The sequence below is a fragment of the Tursiops truncatus genome, chromosome 6, assembly GCF_011762595.2.
Source record: "Tursiops truncatus isolate mTurTru1 chromosome 6, mTurTru1.mat.Y, whole genome shotgun sequence".
NCBI lineage: Eukaryota > Metazoa > Chordata > Mammalia > Artiodactyla > Delphinidae > Tursiops > Tursiops truncatus.
In genome coordinates this window covers 34,505,436-34,528,956 of record NC_047039.1, presented here as the reverse complement: position 1 = coordinate 34,528,956, position 23,521 = coordinate 34,505,436, and the positions used below count along the sequence as shown (strand labels likewise).

At 40.0% G+C, this 23,521-nt stretch overlaps 1 protein-coding gene across 3 annotated transcripts in view; it reads right to left on the bottom strand.

The window, feature by feature from the left end:
• RASEF (RAS and EF-hand domain containing) overlaps positions 1-23,521 on the bottom strand; it is a 72,194-nt gene that overhangs the window by 36,841 nt on the left and 11,832 nt on the right. For all 3 annotated transcript variants that reach the window (XM_019940338.3, XM_019940339.3, XM_073806029.1), the window contains exons 2-3: positions 5,290-5,436; positions 3,467-3,557 (exon numbers count right to left, since the gene is read on the bottom strand). In XM_019940338.3, coding sequence (XP_019795897.1) covers positions 3,467-3,557; positions 5,290-5,436 — 238 coding nt within the window. The remainder of the gene's footprint in view (positions 1-3,466; positions 3,558-5,289; positions 5,437-23,521) is intronic.

Sequence of the window (23,521 nt, the reverse complement as noted above, 5' to 3'; positions counted from 1 at the left end):
CTACATACACACGTAACCTGGGGTGACACCTCTAAGACCACTACTCAACTGTGATAGAGGGCTGCAGCACATCAATTAACTAGCTAATTAAATACTGCTGTGTTTAATTTTAAGCTATGGCACAATCAAGGGCCCCAGTGCTTGCCTGAATCCTATCATGTCATCAGGACTCAGGAAGGCCTGATGGGTTTACTGTTTTTCCAAGAGTTTACACCTTATCTAAATTCAAACCACATCACCTGCAAATTTCTATGCAAAGTGCTGCCCCATAGGCGGGTACTTCTCATGTGTGTCACCCCTGGTACAGAGAATGGCAAAAGGGCACTCCAGGAGGTCAGGGGCTGCAGCTCCCATGAGCCCAAATATCTTTCAGTTTCCTTTTTCTCTTAACACATTATGGAATTTAATATCCTATGTTCTGTATTCAAATAAAGTTTTAAGTTTATAACCAGTGGAGTTGAGTGTAATAAGACCTAAATAAATGGAGAATATATCAGGTTTGTGGATTATTCATTATTAATAAGATGCCAAGTCTCCCCCAGTTGATCTACAGATGCAATGAAGTCCAGTCAAACCCCCAACAGGTTTTGGGTTTTTGTTGTTGTTGTTTTTCAAAATTGACAAGCTGACAAGGAAATTGAGGACCTAAAATAGCCAATACAACTTTGAAAAAGAACAAAGCTGAAGAACTAATACTAGACTCATTATGGAACTAATTCAAGACATTATAAAGCAATAATCATCAAGACAATGTAATACCAGCATAAAGATAGACAAATCAATCAATGGAACAGAATGGAGAGCCCAGAAATAAACCCAACACAAATACAGAAAACTGATTTTGGACAAAGTGCAAAGGCAATTCAGCAGAGAACAGATAGTATTTTCAACAAATGGGCTGGAACAATTAGATATGCATATGCAAAAAATATGAACTTTGATCCATACCTTACAAAATAGATCCTAAATATGAAATCTAAAACAATAAAACTTATAGAAAAAACACAGGAGAAAATCTTTGCAACCTTGGGTTATGCGAAGATTTCTTAAATATCAAAAACACATCCGTCAAAGAAAAAACATATCCATGCTGCCCACGTCCACCACTACTTTAAATCTATGATGCATTGGACTTCATAAAAATAAAAAATTTCTACTCTTCAAAAGATACTGTTAGGAGAATGAAAAGATAAGTCAGGAAATATTTATAAATCAGAATATATAAAGGACTCCCCAAACTCAATAATAAGAAAACAAACAACCTAGTTTTAAAAGTGAGCAAAAGATTTTAATAGACGCTTCACCAAAGAAGACGTAAGACGGTTGCCTGACAAGGAGGGGCAAGGAAGGATGGCATGACACAGGGGCGTGGAAACCAACAGTATGTGAACCTACCTTTATCTTGATTGTGGTGACGGTTTCTCGGTATATACACATATCCAATCTTATCATAGTCTACACTTTGAGTAGGTACAGTTTATTGCATGCCCATTATACCTCAATAAAACTGTTACAACATATTTTTAAAACCCTAACTGAAACAATGGGATAAACAGTCTATGTGCAAGAGGAGTCAAGGTCAGGAAGAGGTGAACGTGGCTAGAGGACTAGGGGAGGGCACTGGGGAGAAGGGGAGACTTTCTCTGATCTTTGCAAAATTTAGGAAAGTGGAGAGGAGTTATCAAGGCAAAAAAAACCAGCTGGAGTGAAAGCAGAGCAATGAGCCAGGTCAGAGCTGCAGGGTGAAGAACTGTGTGTGGGGAGCCAAGGTAAGCCACGCTTAGTGGAGGTGAGTTAGGGAAAACCTTCAGTCAGCGTGGATGTGTTATTCCGGAGAGACTAGGAGACTGGGGCAGACTGGCAAATAGGTGTCATCCCAGGGCCAAAGCTGCTCCATTGGCAGCAGTGTGCTGAGGTTTCAGAGACCACATCTGTGCAGGGACTCACCAGCCACTTATGCCATCGCTGTGGAACAGAGAAAGATGCCATGTATTCACCACCCCTGTACCAGAGCCAAGGAAAATGAGGAAGATGGTATAATTAACAAAACATGAAGTGATAAGGGGTAGGGCCATGGTCAGGTATCCATCACCAACAACCAGTTTGGGAAGTGCTTAGCTGGAAGAGGCGGAGATTTGATGACCGAATAACGCATATGCTTGATAAGTGTGTGATGAATGAATGAATGCACAGATTAAATGGATGGAGAGGGAAAAAGGCAGAAAAAAATAGGATGTTACTGTTTCTAGACTAGAAGAAATAGAGCGCTAACAAAAGAATGGGATAATCATTGTAATAAAGCTGGACCATGGACTCTGAGCTATTCACTCTGTGAACATGACTTCCAAACAGTTATTAAATGTGTTATTAAGAGATAAGACAATCAAGAGACCCGAAGGCATACATGTGGTAAAGCAATTTAAGGTGAAGAATCTGAAAGGACACAAGGTACGCAGAGCACCGGAAAAGAGCAGAACTGCAATGGCCACGGTGCCCCTACCATACCTCAGGCACTGCGCTAGGCACGCATACAGATCACCAGGCTCGACCCTCCTTAAAGCAGGTAGGTGGCATTATCCCATCTAAAGTTGGAACAACAAAGGCTCAGAGGTTATGTTATTTTTCCAGTGCCACTTAACTGAGACGGGGCAGAGCCAGGAGGCAAACTAAGGTCTATTGGATGCCAACACCCAGGCCCTTCTCACTCAATTTTCTGCCTCTCAGAGTTAATGGGGAAAATGAATAGAAAAAAAGGGAATGTTCAACCTGAAGTTAGCTACTCAAAGAAATATGTCTATTTTCTGTTTTCAGTAAACATCAATCACCCAAATATATTTCATAAAGGAAAAAGATAATTATTTCTCCTATGGAAATCACTGAAGGTAGCACCCAACTTTCAACTATGAGAGTTCCTATATTGATGAGTAAAAGTATATCCCATCGTAAAACAACACCAAAATTAGCAGAGAGCATTTTAACTTCATTGTAATCTAGATTTAAAGTAGCGGTGGATGTGGGCAGCAAGACAGTGGTATTAAGGGTGGAGCCACCATCCTTTACGAAGGCGGGCTCTGCCTTCTCCAGGCCTCAGCTCTCCTGTCCCCTCTTCACAGAGGCCCCTGACCTCCCAACCCGAAGCAGCCTGTCTATCACACATGCCATTTCTTTACTGTGCTTGTTGCCATCTGAAATTAGCCACTTTATTTGATTACTTTCTCTCTCTCTCTCTCTCTCTCTCTCTCTCTCCCTCCCCACCTCCCTCTCCCACTCCCTCTCCCACTCCCTCTCCCTCTCTCCTTACTCTACCCCCCACCCCCGCCCCGATAAAACCACCAGCACTAACAATGCCCTTGTTGAGAGCACCTGTGGCAGTCTGGACTTGCTGCACCCAGAGGATGCCCGGTGCCCTGTCCATAAAAGGTGTTCTGAGGATTCGTCGCATGAAGGGGCCATCCCACAAACTCACGTCTTTCCGTGTCTTGTGTTCTGCAGCCTGAATCCTCTGATCCATTTCCTCTTCCAATTCACTCAACTGCATGGCTGCCTTGTCCTGGGCTCTGAAATTTAAGAGGATGCACACCTTTTCATTATACTCTTGGCCTTGTAACATGAAGAGAAAACTCTGACCTCATCTATTTCAAGCTCTCTATTTTACAGATGAGGAGAAACATACCATTTAAAATAATATTCCCTGTTCCTTCCACATAATAAAATGATGTTGGCAATTCGATCAGTTGGGTGTAAAGGGACATTGAAACTAGATATTAAATAAATGGAATAGATTAAATGGTATTAAACTAGAGTGTAGCAAAGAACAGATAAAGATACCAAATCGCTGGGAGGCTCTCAATAAATTCTTAAAACTTTTTTGCTGCGATGACTGAGCTACAATCCCAGACAAGAAAAGAACTCCATGGCAAAGAGATGGTTAGATAAAATTTTGAAATTTTATCATATGAAAAACACAATGCTAAATGCTATAGTTAGAAGGGAAAAAAAAAGAAGAGATCTCAAAAATTATTTCTGATTGGTTCCCTAAAGTTCTAGAATGTAGATATAGTTGCCCTTTAGAAAATTCCTGTTTCTTTTATTAATACAATCAATAAATCGTATTCCTCTGGAGGCAGAGAATACTGATCTGCCAAAAAGTTAGAAATGAGAAAATTTCGCTGAGAAGATACCCAGATAGCTTTATTTAGCAGTTGTCTAGCACGGAGACACCTGTCACTTTACAATGATTGAAGCTTCAGATTAAGCCCTAAAAAATTTATTTTTTGTTCTCTCTCAGCTCTGTGTCCAATTATCTAAATTTTCACATGTGTATGTCTTGCCTACTCAACTAGATTGGAAGTGACCTGAAAGCAGCCACCATGAGATTTAGAGTCAATGTACTTGGCCCAATGACATGGTGTTAATAAAAGTAGAAACAGGACCTCAGTAGAAGGCCTCTGTCTTCCAGTCTGATAGCTTCTGCTATACCATCCTACCTGCTTTCAACTTATTTACTCCCTCCCAACACAATTTGTTCATGCATTAATTTAATTTCTACATGAGCTTCCAAACAAGCATTGATGGGTGGAGGGAAGACCCGGAAGTAAACTTCGGAGTGACTTATCACTATTTTCTGCTCCTGTTAACTTCCTCTTCACCTTACAGCCTGCCGGAGGTTATGTTAACCAAGTTTGGACAGTCAGCTAGTTCTGGTTTGTTTACAAACACTTGATGTTTGAAATCTAGGCATTATGTATCTCCACAGCAACTTTCGGGGTTTTTTGGTCAACTCTGGGACTGGGAATAGCTAAGCCACACATCCATTTCTCCCTTTGTTATGACTATTTTTTTCCAGCCATTCCTTCTAGACATCCAGTCCCAAACATCTGGGCATCTGGGATGCCTCCCCAATGTGTTCCTTCTGCCTTTTTCACTTCTGAACAACTCTTTTTTCTTTCTTTCTTATTTTTTGGGGGAGGGGGAGTAAATCAGGTAGTCTATAATGACACACTGTTTGCCCCAGCAATTCCCAATTCCCAGTAAAGCATCTACCATGTTGGGAATGTCCACTTTAACCTTAGTCCAGGGCTCCTACCATGGATTGCTGGCTGACCCTACAAAGTACTGTCTGACTCAGCTTCCCTCATGCTGGCTTCGTTTAGAAAGCTCCAGATTCCTCAGGTTCGGGTCGACCCCCCATACCATATGATAATGCAGTTCCGTCTTTGTGCCACTTGGTCAGAGAGCCAGTTAAAGGACCCCTTCTGCCACTGAGACAGGAAAGACTACATACAATACCTCTTCACTGCAATGGCCAGGTTTTCCATTTCTGTGCTTTGAAGTTTGATCTCACGGATAAAGTTCTTTATAACATGTTCATATGGCTGAATTAGTCTTGGCTCCACGAGGTTGATGTTTTGATACAAGGTACTAACTTGCTCTTTTCTGCCAAAAGAATTAGATTAAAAATTAAATAAAACCGAGTAAAAAAAGTCAAAATTTCAGAATATTTTTTAGGAAAGAGACACATAAGAACCAAGGAAGAAAAATGTAACAATAGAATGACCAGAATGGAGGGAAGATAGCAGTCAGAGATGCTACTGCACTATTCTTCATATTATTATTATATTTTTAACAGTGGAACAGCAACTTCATTTTTTCCCCCAGCTTTACTGAGATATGACTGACAAATAAAAATTGTACATATTTAGGTTGTACAGCGTGATTTTTTAAGGTGTACAATGTGATGATTTAATATTAGAAGATGGAGGCCAGTGAGGGCAGTGGACATGCGCAGGGAAGGAGTGATAGGGAAGGATTTTTTTGTCACTGCTGGGTTTTTTTCCTTTCATAGAAAGTTAAATAGATTTACAGAAAAAAAGTTAGGTAGCAAACTAATTACTTAATAATATGTTCCACCAATCCCTATCAGACATACTTCAGACTTTATGATCATAAAAGTACATATACCTATTGTTTTATAGTCAGTTAAAAATTATTTCATATATATTATATTTATATGTGAGAATCCTCATACTTGTTATTATTAACATTTATAAAAGACAAATATTTCAGAGTCATTTCAAAAGAAAACCTGGTAAGACTGGGCAGCTGTTCCTAGGGGATAAAGGAGTGAGTCAGTGAGGCTGTTGGTGTCCTTGACTCAAGTTTGGGAGCTGATGTTGAGTGATACAGAGATAAGGCCATGTGAAGACACAGTCAGACCACCGTTGACAAACCAGGAAGAGAGGCTCTCACCTCCAACCCTGCCAATACCTTGATCTCAAACTTCCAGTCTCCAGAATTGTGAGAAAATAAATCTCTGTTGTTTAAGCCACCCAGTCTGATATTTGTTATCAGAAATACCTAGGCAACCATAGCAAACAGTGAAAATTTCCAAGGTCACATAGTGACTGAATGGCAGAATTGGGATTCAAAACTCAGTCTGATACTGCAGATCACACGGTCAACCATTACATTATATTGCTTCCCAGTGGTGGTAAACATCTGAACCTTGGCAGAAGAAATGGGATTCAAAATCATTACACAGAACTATGAAACACTTCAAAATGTAAGGTATATATTAACCCAAAGCTTATTTAGGCATGGCCCTGAGGTGTGTCCACGTAGCTATAAACTCTCCCAGCTTTTCTCTTAGAAATGAACTGCTCGGGGCTTCCCTGGTGGCGCAGTGGTTGAGAGTCTGCCTGCCGATGCTGGGGACACGGGTTCGTGCCCCGGTCCGGGAAGATCCCACATGCCGCGGAGCGGCTGGGCCCGTGAGCCATGGCCGCTGAGCCTTCGTGTCCGGAGCCTGTGCTCCGCAACGGGAGAGGCCACAACAGTGAGAGGCCTGTGTACCGCAAAAAAATAAAAAAAAAATAAACTGCTCGATGTGTGCAGAGGCCAATTATGATTGAAAAGAACTGCTCAACTGAAATATTATTAATAAACCTGCAGGAATAAGTCACTTTATTTGGTGATATAAGACACAGAAAGTTGCCATCATCCTTCCTGTCAGAGCTGAGTACAAATATTGGCTACAGTAGTAAGCCATATTTATTAAGGAGCAGCAAAAAAAAAAAAAAAAAATCTCTACTCTTACATTGTCCCATGTAATTTCAATGTACAACAGGATCATTAACTTCCTTGCCTTTTGTCATTTACTGACCATCAGCAGTTTACAAAGCATAAAAACTTTCTTGTTAATAGGGACCTGCCTGTCAAGGATTGCCATTAAGATACTGTCACCAAGAGTCCTTGTTTCTTGGCTAACTGCACAGCAATATAATGTTCAGAAGTAGATGTCTCTGAAAATTCCCTGAATTTCTGAAAATTTCTAAAATAAGAAAAGAACATAATGACTGTAAATTCTCTTGAGTCCTTTGCTGGTCCTGGTATTACACAGAATTTCAGGAATAGTTTACAGTGAAGTGTACAAATAGATTAATTATAGAAAATGTCTGCCACTAGCAGGAAATAAATTACATGGGTAACTGTTGTGTCAGAGACTAGCTGGATACTCATCTATGCTGCTTCTTTTCATAGGGCACACAGGGGAGAACTGACTCCTCAGAACCCTGGGCAGGCAGGTTGGAGCCATGTGACTAATTGTGGCCAATGGAATGGGAGCAGAAATGATGTGTTTGCCACTTCCATGTTTGGCCCCTAAAATCCTTTGTAAGATCCTCAGCTCTTATGCATTCTCATTATCCCTCTCTCATATCTATTTCTCTCTCTCTCTGTTTCTCCCCTCTCCCCCCTGCCCTCCCCTTCTCTGTCTCCCTCCTCATTTCCTCATCCTCATGGCCAAAGTGAAAAACTCCAATATGGTGAAACCATGTGATGAAATATGTTTGGATCACCACACGGAGCGAAACTGCTTCGGAAGGATGCCTGACCACATCAATCTTCCCGATATGAGAGAAAGAAATGTTTGTATTTTGTAGAGCCTAAGGCTTGGAAGTTCTTTGTAAAACTCAACTTGAACTTAAAAAGTTGGCGTCATACTTTCCTAACTTGTTTTTTTAATCATCACCTTCCAGATTAAATTACTTTCTTAACTCCTTCCTTGATAGCTTCATATTAAATAAATAATAAAACTTCTATGACCAGGGTGAGTCTTTACTGCCACCATCCATTCTCTTTCAAGGGAATAAAAGCCTATTCTGAAGCATTCATATAGTGAAGCAGACATTTATTAAGCACCTTACATATGCAGTCCCAGCAGTGATCTCAGCTTTTAAATGTACTATTCACTTAATCCTGACAACAGCCTTATGAAGAAGTTATCACTAGTATCCTATTTACCACAGAGAAAACTGAGGTCAAGAGAGGTAAGTATCATTCTGGTATCAGAGCTAGGATTCCAATTCTCCAGAGGAACTAGCTCTTTATACCAAAAGTAAGTGCTAATCTGCTTTTCAGGGGTCCCAAGTGCTTGTCTCCATTTAAAAAACTTTGATGTACCAAGATTTTTTGAAAATTATTTTAGAGGATAGGTAGTATTGCTACAAGCACCATCTACATTACAAAGGGACTCCTTTAACGAATGAAAGGACAACTAAGATTAAGATGAGATAATCTGATCAATTCTTATTTACCTAAAGCTATTTGGGGAAAGCACTACTGTACACAGTGAGGCACACTCCCTTTTTCCCCTCCTTTTGTCTGCTTGGTTCATTCAGTCCTTATCTGTGAAACTAGAGAAGCATCTGGATTATGCCTAGAGACTGCAGTGCTGTCCCCTGATGCAAAAAACAAAACAAAAACAAACAATTTTCATACCTGATGCAAAAAACAAAACAAAAACAAACAATACTTTATCTTAACAAGATAATACGTGGTCCCTCTATGTAAGATTTAAATGCTGTGCCCTGTACAGGCAGCTAAACACCTATGGATTCTTCAGCTCAACAGACTGGGTGCCATTACTTGGTACCAAGACAGTCTTTTTGTTCTGCTCCCAAGATTACAGGAGTCACCAGTCTCTCCCAGTGTCCTTGCTCCTGACGTCAAACGTTAAACAAGCAGACCACACAATGCTGCACACACAGCTCTGTTTACTCCTGACCCTCACCCAGGGTGGTGCCTCTGGGTGCGGAAAAGGGTGCCCGGTAGTGACAAGACTTAAGTCCAGGGCCTCATATAAGACAACTATGCTTGGATTCACAAATACCATGCAAACCTGTTTACAGGTGTACCAGACAAATACTGGGTAAAGATTAAGGGTCAGGTCATGCACGTTAGTCAGCCAAGATGAAAAACAGTCTCTGCTTCTGTTCGGAGAGAGCCACTCAGGCTAAAAATAATCTCATTTATATCTTAAGGAAAGAGATCAAATGAAATGAGAAAGACACACCCTGGATTACCGACTGGTTTTAGATCTGAGCCTTTTTATCGTTTTGTTCAATAAATTACAAGAAAGACAGTGATAATGGCAAACTGCTGATGAAAGATTCACAATTTAAAAATTTTAAATGATCCCTGGGAAATAAGCATTGTAAATTGCAAATATTCCCACTGAAGCTGAGAGATAAATTACCTGAATTTAGGAGGAAAAAAATAGGTATAATTAAGATTGGTAAAAATTTTAAATGTCACACACTTCCACAGGATTTACATTTTACTTAGAAGAGCACATATTTATCTATGGTTATGCATTTGTAATGTAGTAAGGCCAGTATTTAGAATGCCTGGACACCTCAGGTCTCAGGACAGCTCTGGGAAATAGTCAAGTGCAGACGACAACATCATTCCAGGCTAAAGAACACGGTGACCCAGTAAGGTTGGTAGGAAAATTGGACCTTAGATTCAAAGTCTTGCTGCTTTAAGCACTGAAATAGAGAGCTAACCAATTTATTCAAATTGTAAGTTACGTAGATCTAAAACCCTAAATGGTTCTCTGTGGACAAAAGCAAGTAGTAGTCAATGTCTACATCATCCTACACTAGGGATGGCTGGAAGAAAACTGACACTATGACCCTAACATCTGAGCATGGGAAATTAAATATCCAGGCAATCCAAAGGGCACTATGTTAGATCCTGGAAATAAAATGCTAAGAAACATACTGAGTACCTTCCCTCATTAGGCTCACCATGAAGATTAAGTACAAGATGCTTTGACAGCATAGAGCAGGTGAACATGACCAAGCCTTGCAGTATGATGACCTGAAAGATGAGTAGATGCCAACTAGGCAGAAGTGGGGTGGGGGTGGCCTGTTCCAGGAACCAATAACCATAGGTTGAGGGGTTTGAGGGCAGGGGAGGGGCCAGCAGCAGTTCCTGTAAATGGAAGAAGCTGGTGAGGCTGAGGAGCTTAGAGTGGGGGAGGGACCAGCAGCATCAGATTGGGGGAGAAGTTAGCAAGAGCCAGATGACTGCACAGAGCCTGAAAGCACGGTAAAGACATGGGAGAGGGGCAATTATTCTGAGAGGGTGGTAAGGCACTGAAAGGTTTAAAGGAAGAGACAACATGATCAAGTGTACATCTTAACCATTCTCAACTTCTCAAAGTTTTGGCTGCAGCAGAGAATTAAGCGAAGGATTTTGAAACAGGTTTGCAGATAGGAAGGTAAATCTAAGTCTACTGTAATTTAATCCAGAAATGTGGGACTTCAGGAGTTTTCACTAGCTTCTACTTTCCTTTATTATAGAATGTGTAAAATTATAGACAACTAAAATCTTATCATATAGACAGATCAATGAAACAGAATAGAGAGCCCAGAAATAGACCTACATAAATATAGTCATTGACAAAGGACCAAGGACAACACAATGAAGCAAAGACAGTCTTTCAACAAATGGTGCTGGTACAACTGGACATCCACATGGCAAAATAATGAACCTAGACACAGATCTTACACCCTTCATAAAAACTAACTCAAAGTGGATCACAGATATGAATGTAAAATGCAAAGTTATCATACTTCTAGAAGATAAGCCTAGGAGAAAACCTAGATGGCCTCAGATAGGGCAATGCCATATTAGATACACCACCAAAGGCATGATCCATGAAAGACATAATTGATAACCTAGTCTTCATTAAAATTAAAAACTGCTCTGCAAAAGACAATGTCAAGAGAATGAGAGGATAAGCCATAGACCGGGAGAAAATATTTGCAAAAGACACATCTGATAAAGGACTGTCATCCAAAATATAAAAAGAACTCTTAAAACTTAACAGTAAGAAAAACAACCTGATTACAAAGTTGGTCAAAGACCTTAACTGACACCTCACCAAAGAAGATATACAGATGGCAAGTAAGCATAAAAAGGATACTCTATAAAAATTAATTTAAAAAGCAACTATACTCCAATAAAAATTAATGAAAAAATAGAGTCTACATCATATGTCATCAGGGAAATACAAATTAAAACAACAACAAACTATCACTACACACCTATTACAACGGCGAAAATCCAGATCACTGACAACACTAAATGCTACTGAGGATGTGGAGCAACAGGAACTCTCATTCATTGCTACTGGGCATGCAAAATAGTACAGCCACTTTGAAGACAGTTTGGCAAATTTTAATAAAACTAAGCATTCTTTTACCATATGATCCAGAAATTGTGTTCCTTGGTATTTGCCCAAAGGAGATGAAAACTTATGTCCACACAGATGTTTATAGCAGATTTATTCATAATTGCCAAAACTTGGAAGTGACCAAGATGTCCCTTAGTAGATGAATGGATTTTAATAAACTGTGGCACATCCAGACAATGGAATATTATTCAGCACTAGAAAGAAATATGCTACCAAGCCATGAAAAGGCGTGGAGGAACTTTAAATGCATATTACTAAGAAAAAGAAGCCAATCTGAAAAGACTACATACTTTACGATTCCAACTACATGACATTCTGGAAAAGGAAACACTTGGAGACAGTAAAAATATCATTGGCTGCCGGTGGTTGGAGGGGAGGGATGAACAGGCGGAGCACAGAGGAGTTTTAAGGCAGTGAAATACTTCGCATGATACTATAATGATGGCTACATATCAGTGTACGTTTGTCCAAATCCACAGAACATACAACAGCAAGAGTGAACCCTAACGTAAAGTAAGGAACTGGGGTGATAATGATGTGAAAATGTAGGTTCATCAATTTGAACAAAGGTACCACTCTGGTGGGAGCTGTTGATATGGGGAGGCCGTGCATGTGTGGGAGCAGGGGGTGTATAGGAAATCTGTGTACCTTCCTCTTAATTTTGCTGTGAACTTAAAACTGCTCTAAAAAAATAAAGTCTTTTTAAAATCTGATCGTTTATTTCTCTTTGGGAATAAGGATAATGAGTATATTCCTATTCAGGTGACACCAACTGATCTTTTTAGCTGCCCTGAACAAACCATACTGTCATTTAGTCAGTTGAGGGGGAAAGGCTTAGCCTCTTTCCCCCTTACAAGTTAAGAGAAAATGAATGATTTCAAAGTGTACTCTTATTACATAGTACACATACTTTCAGAATAAACCTCAACTGACTGGAAAATAAATTCCAACAGCCAAAATCCAGCTGTGCTGCTAGAACAGGGCAGCATCAGTTCTCTTTTGGAGGTTCAAGTCTTGCTTTCCAGACAGGATGTACCTCTGCCCACTAACAGCCTCACACTGGCCGCCTGTTTCTCACAACAGGTTTTGCTCTTCATTAACTCAGTTACAGAATGGTGATCTGGCTCTCCCTTCTAGAAGAAACAAACAATGGTTTATTCAACCTGGTCCCACTACCCCACAGACTGGGAAACACAACCAATCCAGTGGCCTGGGCTTTTCTCAGCTGTTTTGCTGCTGCTGAGTCAGAGGATGATCTAGTTCAGGTAACCAACCACTGCTGCCTACTCCAGGACCCCCAGCCCGAATACATCTCCTGCGGGTAAAATTCCTCCTGGATTCCCGTCACCCTGAAAAAATATTTTACTTGCCTAAGTACTTATTTGGGAAACATTTCCCAAAAGGTTTTAAAATGGAAACTTCCTGGAAGGTGAGCACGTTAACTAGATTTATGCAAAGTCTAGAAACATTTCAAATTGCAAATTGCTTCCTATTTAAAATCACTGAAATTTAGTTACTGGGAGTTTGCCAATGGAGGGAGGAAGACAGAGCCAGCAAGAGGTACTGTGCTGAAGGTTTAAGGACGGCACACTCGAAACAGCGGAGGGCTCCTGAAGCCAGGAAGGAGGAGTGCACGGGGTAAGTGTAACGGCCTGGCTAAATTCACATGCTTCCTCAGCACATCCTGGGCCTTGTGAGAAACACTTAACCTCTTGAGCTCCAGTTTCCTCAGCTATAAAGTGGGCATAGTACTTGAACCTACCATGAAATGTGAGGATTAACCCAACTGGAGCACAGACAACAGTGCAAGGAATGCTGTAGGTAATTGATAAACATTAGCCATTGTCACGCTTCCTCTCGACTCCTCTACCCCAATGAGTTAGAGAGAAGTAGGTGGTTATCTCCTGTCTGCTTCTATGTTGTGTACTGGAAAAGGGCTGAAAGGAAGAAAGCCGTGTGGTGTGGAAGCCCCTTGGACTGAAATGTTGTCTTATGGGGCCTGGGCAGCGGAAACTGAAAAGTGAGAGTTGGGTCACGCTCGAGGTCAGTCTGCAAAGCTTATATAGTCCAGGGGTCAGTAAACCTTTTCTTTAAAGCACCAGATATAAAATACTTACCATCTCTGTTGCAACTACTTAACTCTGCCATTGTAGCATGAAAGCAGCCATAGACAACAATCAACAAATGAGCTTGGTTGTGCTCCACTAAAACTATTTACACAAATAGGCAGAGGGCCAAATGGGCCTTACTTTGGGCCCTGAGCACAGGAATGGGGATGGGGCAATGCAGACCTAACCCTTCTGTACCCAGGAACACACAGGCCTTTGCTCTCACCCTGTCCCTAGGTCCATATCAAATTTTTTCATTTATGGGCATCACATTATCAATGTGCTTATATTGTAGACAGTGGGCAGGTATATGTGGGAATATGTGTCTTTCTTACTTTATAATGCACATTCACTCTCCCAATATTCCTATCAATTTACCTTGAGTCAAGTTAAATGTAGGCATTTAATCTAGTAATGTTAGTGCAACTATGTGTATTATAGTTATTTTTCACTGAAAATTTTTATTTGGGCAGGAAAGATAGGGGTTGGGGAGAAAATAAAGAGTGCCATATCAGTTTCTATGCTAAATTTTCCCTTTAGACGACATCTATCACCTTCCCAGGTTTGCCAGGAACAATTCCAATTTAAGCCTGTTGTCCTTTAGCATTTATCCAGAATTTCCCCTTTTCTGTAATCAAAAAGTTGCATTAACAGGTAGTAACTGTTATTAAACTGTGTACTAACTATACATTAAAGGTTTTCTTAAGCATTAAAGTTATTAACAGCTGCATTAAAATAAGCCAGGGTGAGTCAGTGGATGTGCGCTTTTTACCTTCAGCGTTCACCTGGTAGCGTGATACATCTGTGCAGTGAAAAGACTTCTCACTAATGTGTTGCTAAATCAGAAGACAATCAGTGATAAACCCATCTCTCCTTTCCTGACTCTCTCTAGACACAATGTAACTAAGACTTTCTTTTCAGGAGCAGGAAACATACTCACTGATAAAACAAATTAAGCCTGGATAAGAGAAGCTGGAGACGGATAACTCCTACGGGTCTCGATGGTGATGCAGAAAGATGGAGGGGTCTGACCTGCGGGTCACCTGGAAAACCAGCCAGTTGTGCTGCTACCCGCAGATAGATGCACAGTGCTGCCGGGCAGCCATTTGGCCACATCAGTGGGAAATTAGGAAATTACAGGCACAGTGTACAGGAAATAGGTACCAAAAACACAAGTTGGAGAGTCCTGCCACAGAGCAACAGAAAGTAACTAGAATGTTTTCGCTACTGTGATTTAACCATTTTTAGTGTGGTTTAAATGTATAACCAGTTATTTTACTGGATGGTAATGCTTTTACATTTTGCAGTAAATCCTTTTAGCAGCAATGACCCCACAAGACAGACAAAGATGCATGCTTAATAAAAAGTTCAGTACCAAATTTCCTTTCCTCAAGAATGATGGTGATAACCGTGTAACTTGCTTGAAATACTTAACTGTCACAGCCAAGAGGAGCCTCAGGAGACATGACAACTAAGTATAATGTGGTGTCCTGGTGGAACGATGGAACCAAAAAAAGGATATTAGGGAAAAACTGAGGAAATCTGAATAAAGTATAGAATTTAATTACTAATAATATATCAATATCATTTCATTCATTTTAACAAATTACTACACCAATGCAAAATGTCATAAATGAGGGAAAGTGGGTGCAGGTTATATAGGAACTCTCTGTACCATCTTCACAATTTTTCTGTAAACCTGACAACATTCTTTAAAAATAGGCTTATTAAAAAAAAGTTTGTCAGCATTTATCCTCCACGAGAGTGAATTAGAGTGATATTGTTAACCACGTGAACCAGAAGACACAAATCTCCTGAAGAAGCATCAGCATCTACATCTTTTAAATTTATATTCTGTACCAAAATAAAACGAAGTTGAAAAGGCCTACAATTTTGAAGCATCTAAGTATGGGAAAACATTCAAAAGAGTCATAAATGGAGACAATTTATTTGACAAGTCTTGTCTTATAAAAGCTAAGAAACTTGTCAAAGTATTTGTCAAAGAAAGTACTTTGAAGGGAGGCAAAAACAGAACTTGGGACAATCAAGGGCTGAACTATTTACAAAAGTCGATATTCATACATGTCCGTACCAAAAAAAAAAATTGAGAATATCCTGTTTAGTAGAATCTGCTCTAAGCTTATCACAGAATTTGCTCTTGAAGTGCTCTTCAGCCCTTGTACACAGACTAATTTTCTTAATTAAAAACATGACCCACAGAGAAAAGTCAATTGCTGATGTCAACAATTTCAAATTTAATAATCATAAAATGTAACTCCAAAGAAGATTACAAGCAATTTTATGGAGGAAAAAAGCATAATAAGACCACATTGGAAAAAATATATATTCTTCAAAAAAGTATCAGAGATAGATGAATAAGCAACAGATTAAAATACTTAAATATTTTCCAAAACTACTTTGCTTTGCAATTTTTAAATGTTCACATACTTATTAAAGGATTTTCTTTGCACTAATGTACCTAAAAATTTTTATATATTTTAGAAATAACTTTATTTTTTATTTATTAAAAAGATTTTATATAGAACTGTTTTATAGGACCACATATATAATAAAAGCAATTTTTCAGACAAAATAATATTTCAATAATATTAGATAATTTTAAGTATATTAGTTCTCATTTTATTCATAGGAAAATTCTGGTTTGGAGAACCAATTTTACAGCCACTCTACTTTCCTATCTCATTTTCTTCAAACGTCCCATCTTCTAAACACTCTTAGGTGCTCACTGTCCTCAAATATTTTGCACAGTGCCCAACACACAATACATAAATTTTCAAAAAAGGAGACAAATATGTTATCTTGGTTGATTTCAAATTATACCATTCCTTAACTTTTTTTTTCAATTTTCGAGACTGAAAAGAGTTGGGAAACAGCTTTATTTCTCCCTAGTCAAAGAATATTTTAATCTTACTCTCTGATCAAAACCAAAACTTTCTGTAACTCCTATCTAGAAATCAAACTCTGCACATCAGTCAAGCCTCTCTCAAAAGTTGCCTCTTCCATGAAGCCTGCTCTGAATGATTCAACCACAAGAAATCCTTCCCATGCCACATTTCATCTGAAGCTCTATGTACTGAGTTTTTTGTGGACGTTTTATCTTCCCAGTTACCCTATCAGTCTCCACATCCCTTGCAGCACCCAGAGATCTGTCCAGCAACAGATCCTGCATTATGAATGAATGAGGCCGGAGCCTAGGGAAGGCGGACACAGTGCGGGGTGGAGTGGAGAAGGTGGAGCTTTGTACTGGATCTGAGGCAGGCTGAGGACTTGGCCTCACGGAGGGTAAAGAAGACAGTGGTGAGGAGGGAGCAGATGAGCCTTGCTGGGCACAGGGTCAGGAAGGAGACAAGCTGGTATATCTGACTGCCAAGCTGAAAAGGGTCAATTCCCTTCACAACACAGTGAGAAAGGAGAGATTCTAGAAGCACACCAGGTTGCATCTAAAATCTACATGCAAGGGCATACACTCCTCTTCAACCTGCTGGCTGCCTTTTGCCTTGATTTAATTTTCCCCTTTCTCCTTTCACACTGTTTCCAACAGGGAAGCAGCCAATATTTGCTATATAACATACATTGAGAAAGCTGAAGAGAGTCAAAAATCGTCAACTGGAGAAAATGTCCTGTGGGGATTTCTAACTAATATTTCTGATACACAGAGACCCCTTCCTTTTCTTCCACTTCAGATTTGTGTGTTTGTGGGTTGAGGATGCTGAAATCAGAACTCCATCCAAGCTAAATGGCTAAAACAATATGGTGAATCCTAAATATATTTCAATAATAAATTAGGATGCATTTTAAACAAAATAATGTTTAAGTTTATAGATATTATTATATATGTGAGTTCTAAAAACAAATTAAATCACATGATTTTATGAAGATCGACATGGACTTATTAAAATATTGCATTATATAGATAACCCATCACCAGCTTCTACAGAAGATGAGGATTTGCTTGTCTTTCTAAAATCTCCCAAAGACTTCTTACTATATACCACAGAAACATGAGTACCAGCAAAGAACTCATTTTCTCTCCTAAAATGAGCATATTCTGGGATATAAGTGAATTCTATCTGTTCACTCAGCAGTAAACTTTTTTTAAAATTTAACTTCTTTATTGGAGTCTAATTGCTTTACAATGTTGTGTTAGTTTCTGCTGTATAACAAAGTGAATCAGCTATACGTATACATATATCCCCATATCTCCTCCCTTTTGTGTCTCCCTCCCACCCCTCTAGGTGGTCACAAAGCATCGAGCTGATCTCCCTGTGCTATGCAGCTGCTTCCTACTAGCTATCTATTTTACATTTGGTAGTGTATGTATGTCAATGCTACTCTCTCACTTCGTCTCAGCTTACCCTTCCTCCTCCCCATGTCCTCAAGTCCATTCTCTACGTCTGAGTCTTTATTCCTGTCCTGCCCCTAGGTTCATCAGAACCATTTTTTTTTTTTAGATTCCATATATACGTGTTAGCATACGGTATTTGTTTTTCTCTTTCTGACTTATTTCACTCTGTATGACAGACTCTAGGTCCATCCACCTCACTACAACTAACTCAATTTCATTTCTTTTTATGGCTGAGTAATATTCCACTGTATACGTGTGCCACATCTTCTCTATCCGACCATCTGTCAGTGGACACTTAAGTTGCTTCCACATCCTGGCTATTGTAAACAGTGCTGCAGTGAACATTGTGGTACATGACTCTTTTTGAATTATGGTTTTCTCAGGGTATATGCTCAGTAGTGGGATTGCTGGGTCATATGGTAGCTCTATTTTTAGTTTTTTAAGTAAACTTACTTCTTGAATTCGTATTTAATATATATTGAATAACTGCTACTAACTATTGAATGACTGGCATTTAACTCTAAATTATTATTGATATCATGAAAGGATAACTGTTAGGTACATAAGCTACAGTCACATTGTCTTCAACAGTTAAATCTCGACCTTATGCTTGAGTATACATGATACTGGCAAGGAAATCTGTTGGAGATTGTACACAACCTGCTCTGGCCTTCTTAAAAGTCTTTCTGAAAGGTTATAAGAGTTAGCCCTGATAATCATGTAGTTAAATGAGAATTTCTTTTCTATGACATCTTTGAACTATCTTAAAACTATTTTTAAGTTTTAAGTTTATTTTTAACTTAAAACAAACATGTAGTGTTTGTTTAGTTACGGTACAAAAATACCACAGAAAAAATTTTAATCTACTTTTAAGAATCATTGACTTTTACCTACCTACCTTGCTACCTAACCATCAAAAACCAATAATGGTTTTCCAGTCTCTCTGTTTATGCAGAGATGGACAAAAAAAAATCAAAATAACGCAAAATTAGTTGTAGAGATTTTCTTACAAATTTTCTTGAACACACTTCCCCTCTAAAATAAAATGTTGTTGACATCTTTAATTTTGACATTTCAACAGTTAAAACCCTTTGAGAGGTTCTTGGTCTCATTCAAGATGCCTAGGGTACATTTTCCACAACATAGAAGTTTCCTGAGATACACTCCACTGCTCATCAACTTTGCACTTCATTGCTTCCCTAGCAACCTGCAGGGAAGTTTAATTACTTTTTCATTTGATTTTCTGAAGAACCAAAGGGTGATTTTCTGGAATCTGATTTAAAAAAGAAGGTAGCCAAAAAAAGCTATTAAAATCTGACTTTTCCACATTATACCAGAATCAGCTGCCCTGAAAACTAGTCCACTTCTGTGCTCCCAGAGCCACAGTCCACTGGAAGAGCAACCAACCTGCAGATTTGCAAACACTATCTCCTGAAGGAATCTGACCTCAACCCCTCTGGAGAGCCAAGAAAAGAGAAACCGGTCTTTTCTCGAGTCATCATCTTAATTCGCTGGTTCATCAGATAATGAAAAAGCAATTTCAGTCAACTGTGTATTTACATTTATTTCAGTTTACATTTTTCATCTGAAACCTTTATTTTGCCCTTGTTTCCAGTTCTGCTTCCCTGGGGTATGAGCTGCCCTCTCTCACCTGGTGTGGATAACATCCCTTCTGGAGTGTACAACTGGCCTAAAAGCTACTAAACAAAATGGAAATAAAAGCTGAATGGTTGCTTTAAGTCCTATACTTGCATTAAAACATTTACAGTTTTTCTGTACTGGTACCCTGGACTGTTGTATGTTTCTATGAAACATCGAATGTGACTTTTTTACTGTGTTAATATCTCATTCAGATTGTTGTATAAGTGGTACTAAAGAAGGAGCGGTAATAGGTGATTACAATAATCGGCCTGAGTGGACAAGGAGAACCTCACAAAGCAGCAGTACCTGTTTACCTCCACGTACAGTTTTTGTAGCATTTCTTTTCAAAGAAAAGAGCATTAAAAATAATTTCAATAAGCAACTATTGGTCTGGGGCCCAAGACCCAGGTGCGAGACTTGCCAGACTCCTGTGGATTCATCTCAGCATAATAGCATGCCTACTCTTGGCTAGGTGCGTACTTCTCACATGGTATTCATGATAATATAAATCCACGTTTTGTGCTTACTTTTCTTTTTCTTGGAGTATAATTGCTTTACAATGTTGTGTTAGTTTCTGCTGTACAATGACGTGAATCAGCTATGTGTATACCTATATCCCCTCCCTCTTGGACCTCTTCTGCATGGGATAATTTCTACAAAGACAATTAGAACTACAGTGTCTACCTTGGGGAACTTCCAAAATGGACGAAAGGGGGCAAGGAGTTAAAATATAAATAAAAATGGAAAAGGAATAAAACCGCCAAAAAAAAATTAAGTTCAAAACGACGGCAGCACTCCAGCCCTTTGAAGCTCAGGCATCTGGCCCTGAGAAGAATACAAAAGCAGACAAAGTCAGGAGAGAACGAACAGCCGCCTGTGAGCCCCCTCCTTGGCACAGGAGTAACATGCATTCAAAGGGGTTCTGAACACAGTTCTAATTCATCTGATCAGTTTGCTTTCTGCGTCTTCAGTAAACGAAGGTACCCAGGAAGGAAGGAAGAACTGACAACAGTAAACCGTCACCTGGCAGCCTGACAGCAAGAACAGAAAATGCACACAGGAACTCGAAAAGCCAAACTGAACTGCCATCCCCACAAATCCTGGGGATACGCTACACCACAGCCCAGGATGAAACTCAGCTTCATAATGATGACCCTGAGTTAGCAAGGAAAGCTGAAGTTATTTTGAAAACAGTTATTAAAAGCAAGGCACTGTGTGAGTCCATATGCCTGCCAAAAGATGGACTGCCCATCGCGGCATGCTATGCAACAGCCACAAAGCAGAAATGACCCAAATGGCCGTGAAAAGTAAAATGGATAAACTGCGATATCTTCACACAATGAAGAGAGAAAATGACAGATCTACAACTATAGGCTCACAAGCATAATGGTGAGTGCAAGAAGCCAGACCTATGTAGTAAGGAAACAGACACCCAAGAAATCATGCCGGGGGGTCAGGGAGGGGCTATGGTGACGGGAAGGGAGCACGGGGCTTCTAGGTGCGTGCTGTTTCTAGATCTGGATGCCAAATATGAGAGTGTTCCATCTGTGAAGAGTCAGCAAGCCGTATACCAAGCTCCTTGCACTCTTCTGTAGGTGTATTTGTCTCTGAGGAACACGTTCACAAAATATTATACAATATATTCGAGGAAGTATATATTTTTTATCTTCATGGGAAATTCAATCACGAACACTTCACAATTTGGATTCCATTTCAGAGGCAACCCAAGGCAAAATCTGAAGCACGTGATGTTTATCTTTTCTACCTCAGTTCCACATTCTCTTCCTGGGGCTTTTCTACCTTTTGAATAGCAGCTCCCAACCCAACGTGGCTGCATTCCACACCCTCAATTCTCATTTCCTCAGCAGAGTTGAAGACATGCACGAGTCTCCCAGGGATCTTGTTAAAACGCAGATGCTTCAGTAGGTCTGTGGTGGGGCCTACAGCCTGCGTTGCTGGAAGAGCTCCCAGGTGTGGCCAGTGTTGCTGGTCTGAGGCCCTGAGCTGCAGAGCCTGAGAAAAGACGTGACTTAAAACCAGCTCCTGGGAGCTGAATAATGCCTGTCCTGGGAAACTGAGCATGGAACTCACGGCCTCCTTACGGCTAAGTTTTAGGACCTGTATCTGGTGGAACATTTTGGGCTTCCCCGTGCCTTTCAATTTGCATCCCTGTTAGCTCTACCAACTCAGGCACAAAAACTAGCAGTTGGGGACAGTAAAGTAAGAACCTGTTCCTACTCTGGGGATTTTTGTACAATTTCTCATTAAAACTTCACCTTTGGACTTCTTAGCATAGTGCTTTTCCCACAGCAGTTGCAGAAGGGAGGGTGGGAGGGAGAGAGGAAGAGGAGGTAAAGGAAGAAAGGAAATGAACAAGCAAGCAGTTAGACTGCCTGGGAAAGTGCAGCAACGTAAAGGGCTGGCGTGACTTGCCAGACGGCTGAGGCTGCTTAAATCCGAGATGTCTCTTCTGTGAGGGGCTCAGTGTGGAGTTATGGATATTTTGAGGATGAGTGAGGGTGTAGGGTGAGAATGGAGGGGTAGACACCAGGGTGAAGAAGCCCTCTTCTCCCAGGGGGCATCTCAGAGCCATGAACACAGGGAGGGTAAGCCTCTTCTTGGCAGATAGAAAAATATTAATAACGTTAAACCACCCCTGAAATTTGATATGTGGTTTTGAAGTGTTTAGGCATTTGGAAGGGGTACAAGGGGAATATAATATATGTATAGGGATTTTTCCAGATTCAAATAAATATTTGAAAAATTTCTGGTGCATATTTTATAAGCTGGAAGCAATAAAAAAATGCTCTCTGATCTCACCGGAACCAATTCGCATAGCATAGGGAATCTCAAAAACAGAGTATCCGGAAAACTTTTTTTAGTAGCTGCGATGGTTAATGTCATGTGTCAGCTTGGCTAGGCTGCAGTGCTCCAATATTTGGTCATACATGTCTGGACGTTGCTGTGAAGGTCTTTTGTACATGAGATTAACATTTCAATCAGTTAGATTTGGAGTAAAGCAGATTACCCTCCAGAACGTGGGCAGGCCTCATCCAGGGAGCTGAAGACCTTTAAATGAAGACTGAGCACCCCTAAGGAAGAGGGAATTCTACCAGCCCACTGCCTTGGGGCTCAAACTGCTATATCAGCATTTCCCTGGGTCTCTGGCCTGCTGGCCCACCCTGCAGATTACAGACTTGCCAGCCTCCACAATCGTGTGAGCCTATTCCTTAAAATAAATCCACGCCCCCTCACCTACACACACACACACACACACACACACACACACACACGCTCACACACACGCTCACATCTTATTGGCTCTATTTCTCTAACTAACTCAGTGGCTTATATCACTGTACTTTCCCTGGGGTTAATTGCATAAACAAATGTACCAGCTTCACCATGAGTATATGCTAGCACTGCTTAAAACAGATGAATAAGGTTATTCAGCTTACTTGGTTGAATAAATTGAATTCAATAAGAACTGAATTCTTATTCAGTTGCTAAATAAGAACTTTAATTTAAAATACTCTTCAACAGAATAGGTTACTTTTTAATGGCCCAAATGCTCACCTACAACATAACGTTATAATTCTCACCAGGGTTCATTAGGATGAACCTATCACAGCCTATCCAACAGACCTGTGGACTTTTGTGGACAGATATTTATTAGCCTGAAGACAGCTTATTCACTGTCATCTTTTAGCAGAGAGGCAATGCACTATCCCTTTTCGACCAATATAAAACCTCCGGACCTGTACACACAGAATCAATCTAACCCTCATTTCTGGCTTTGTGCCTTGCTTTAGCCTCCCATGCATTTTCACTCAAGACTAGGACTGCTCAGACACACTGCATGTT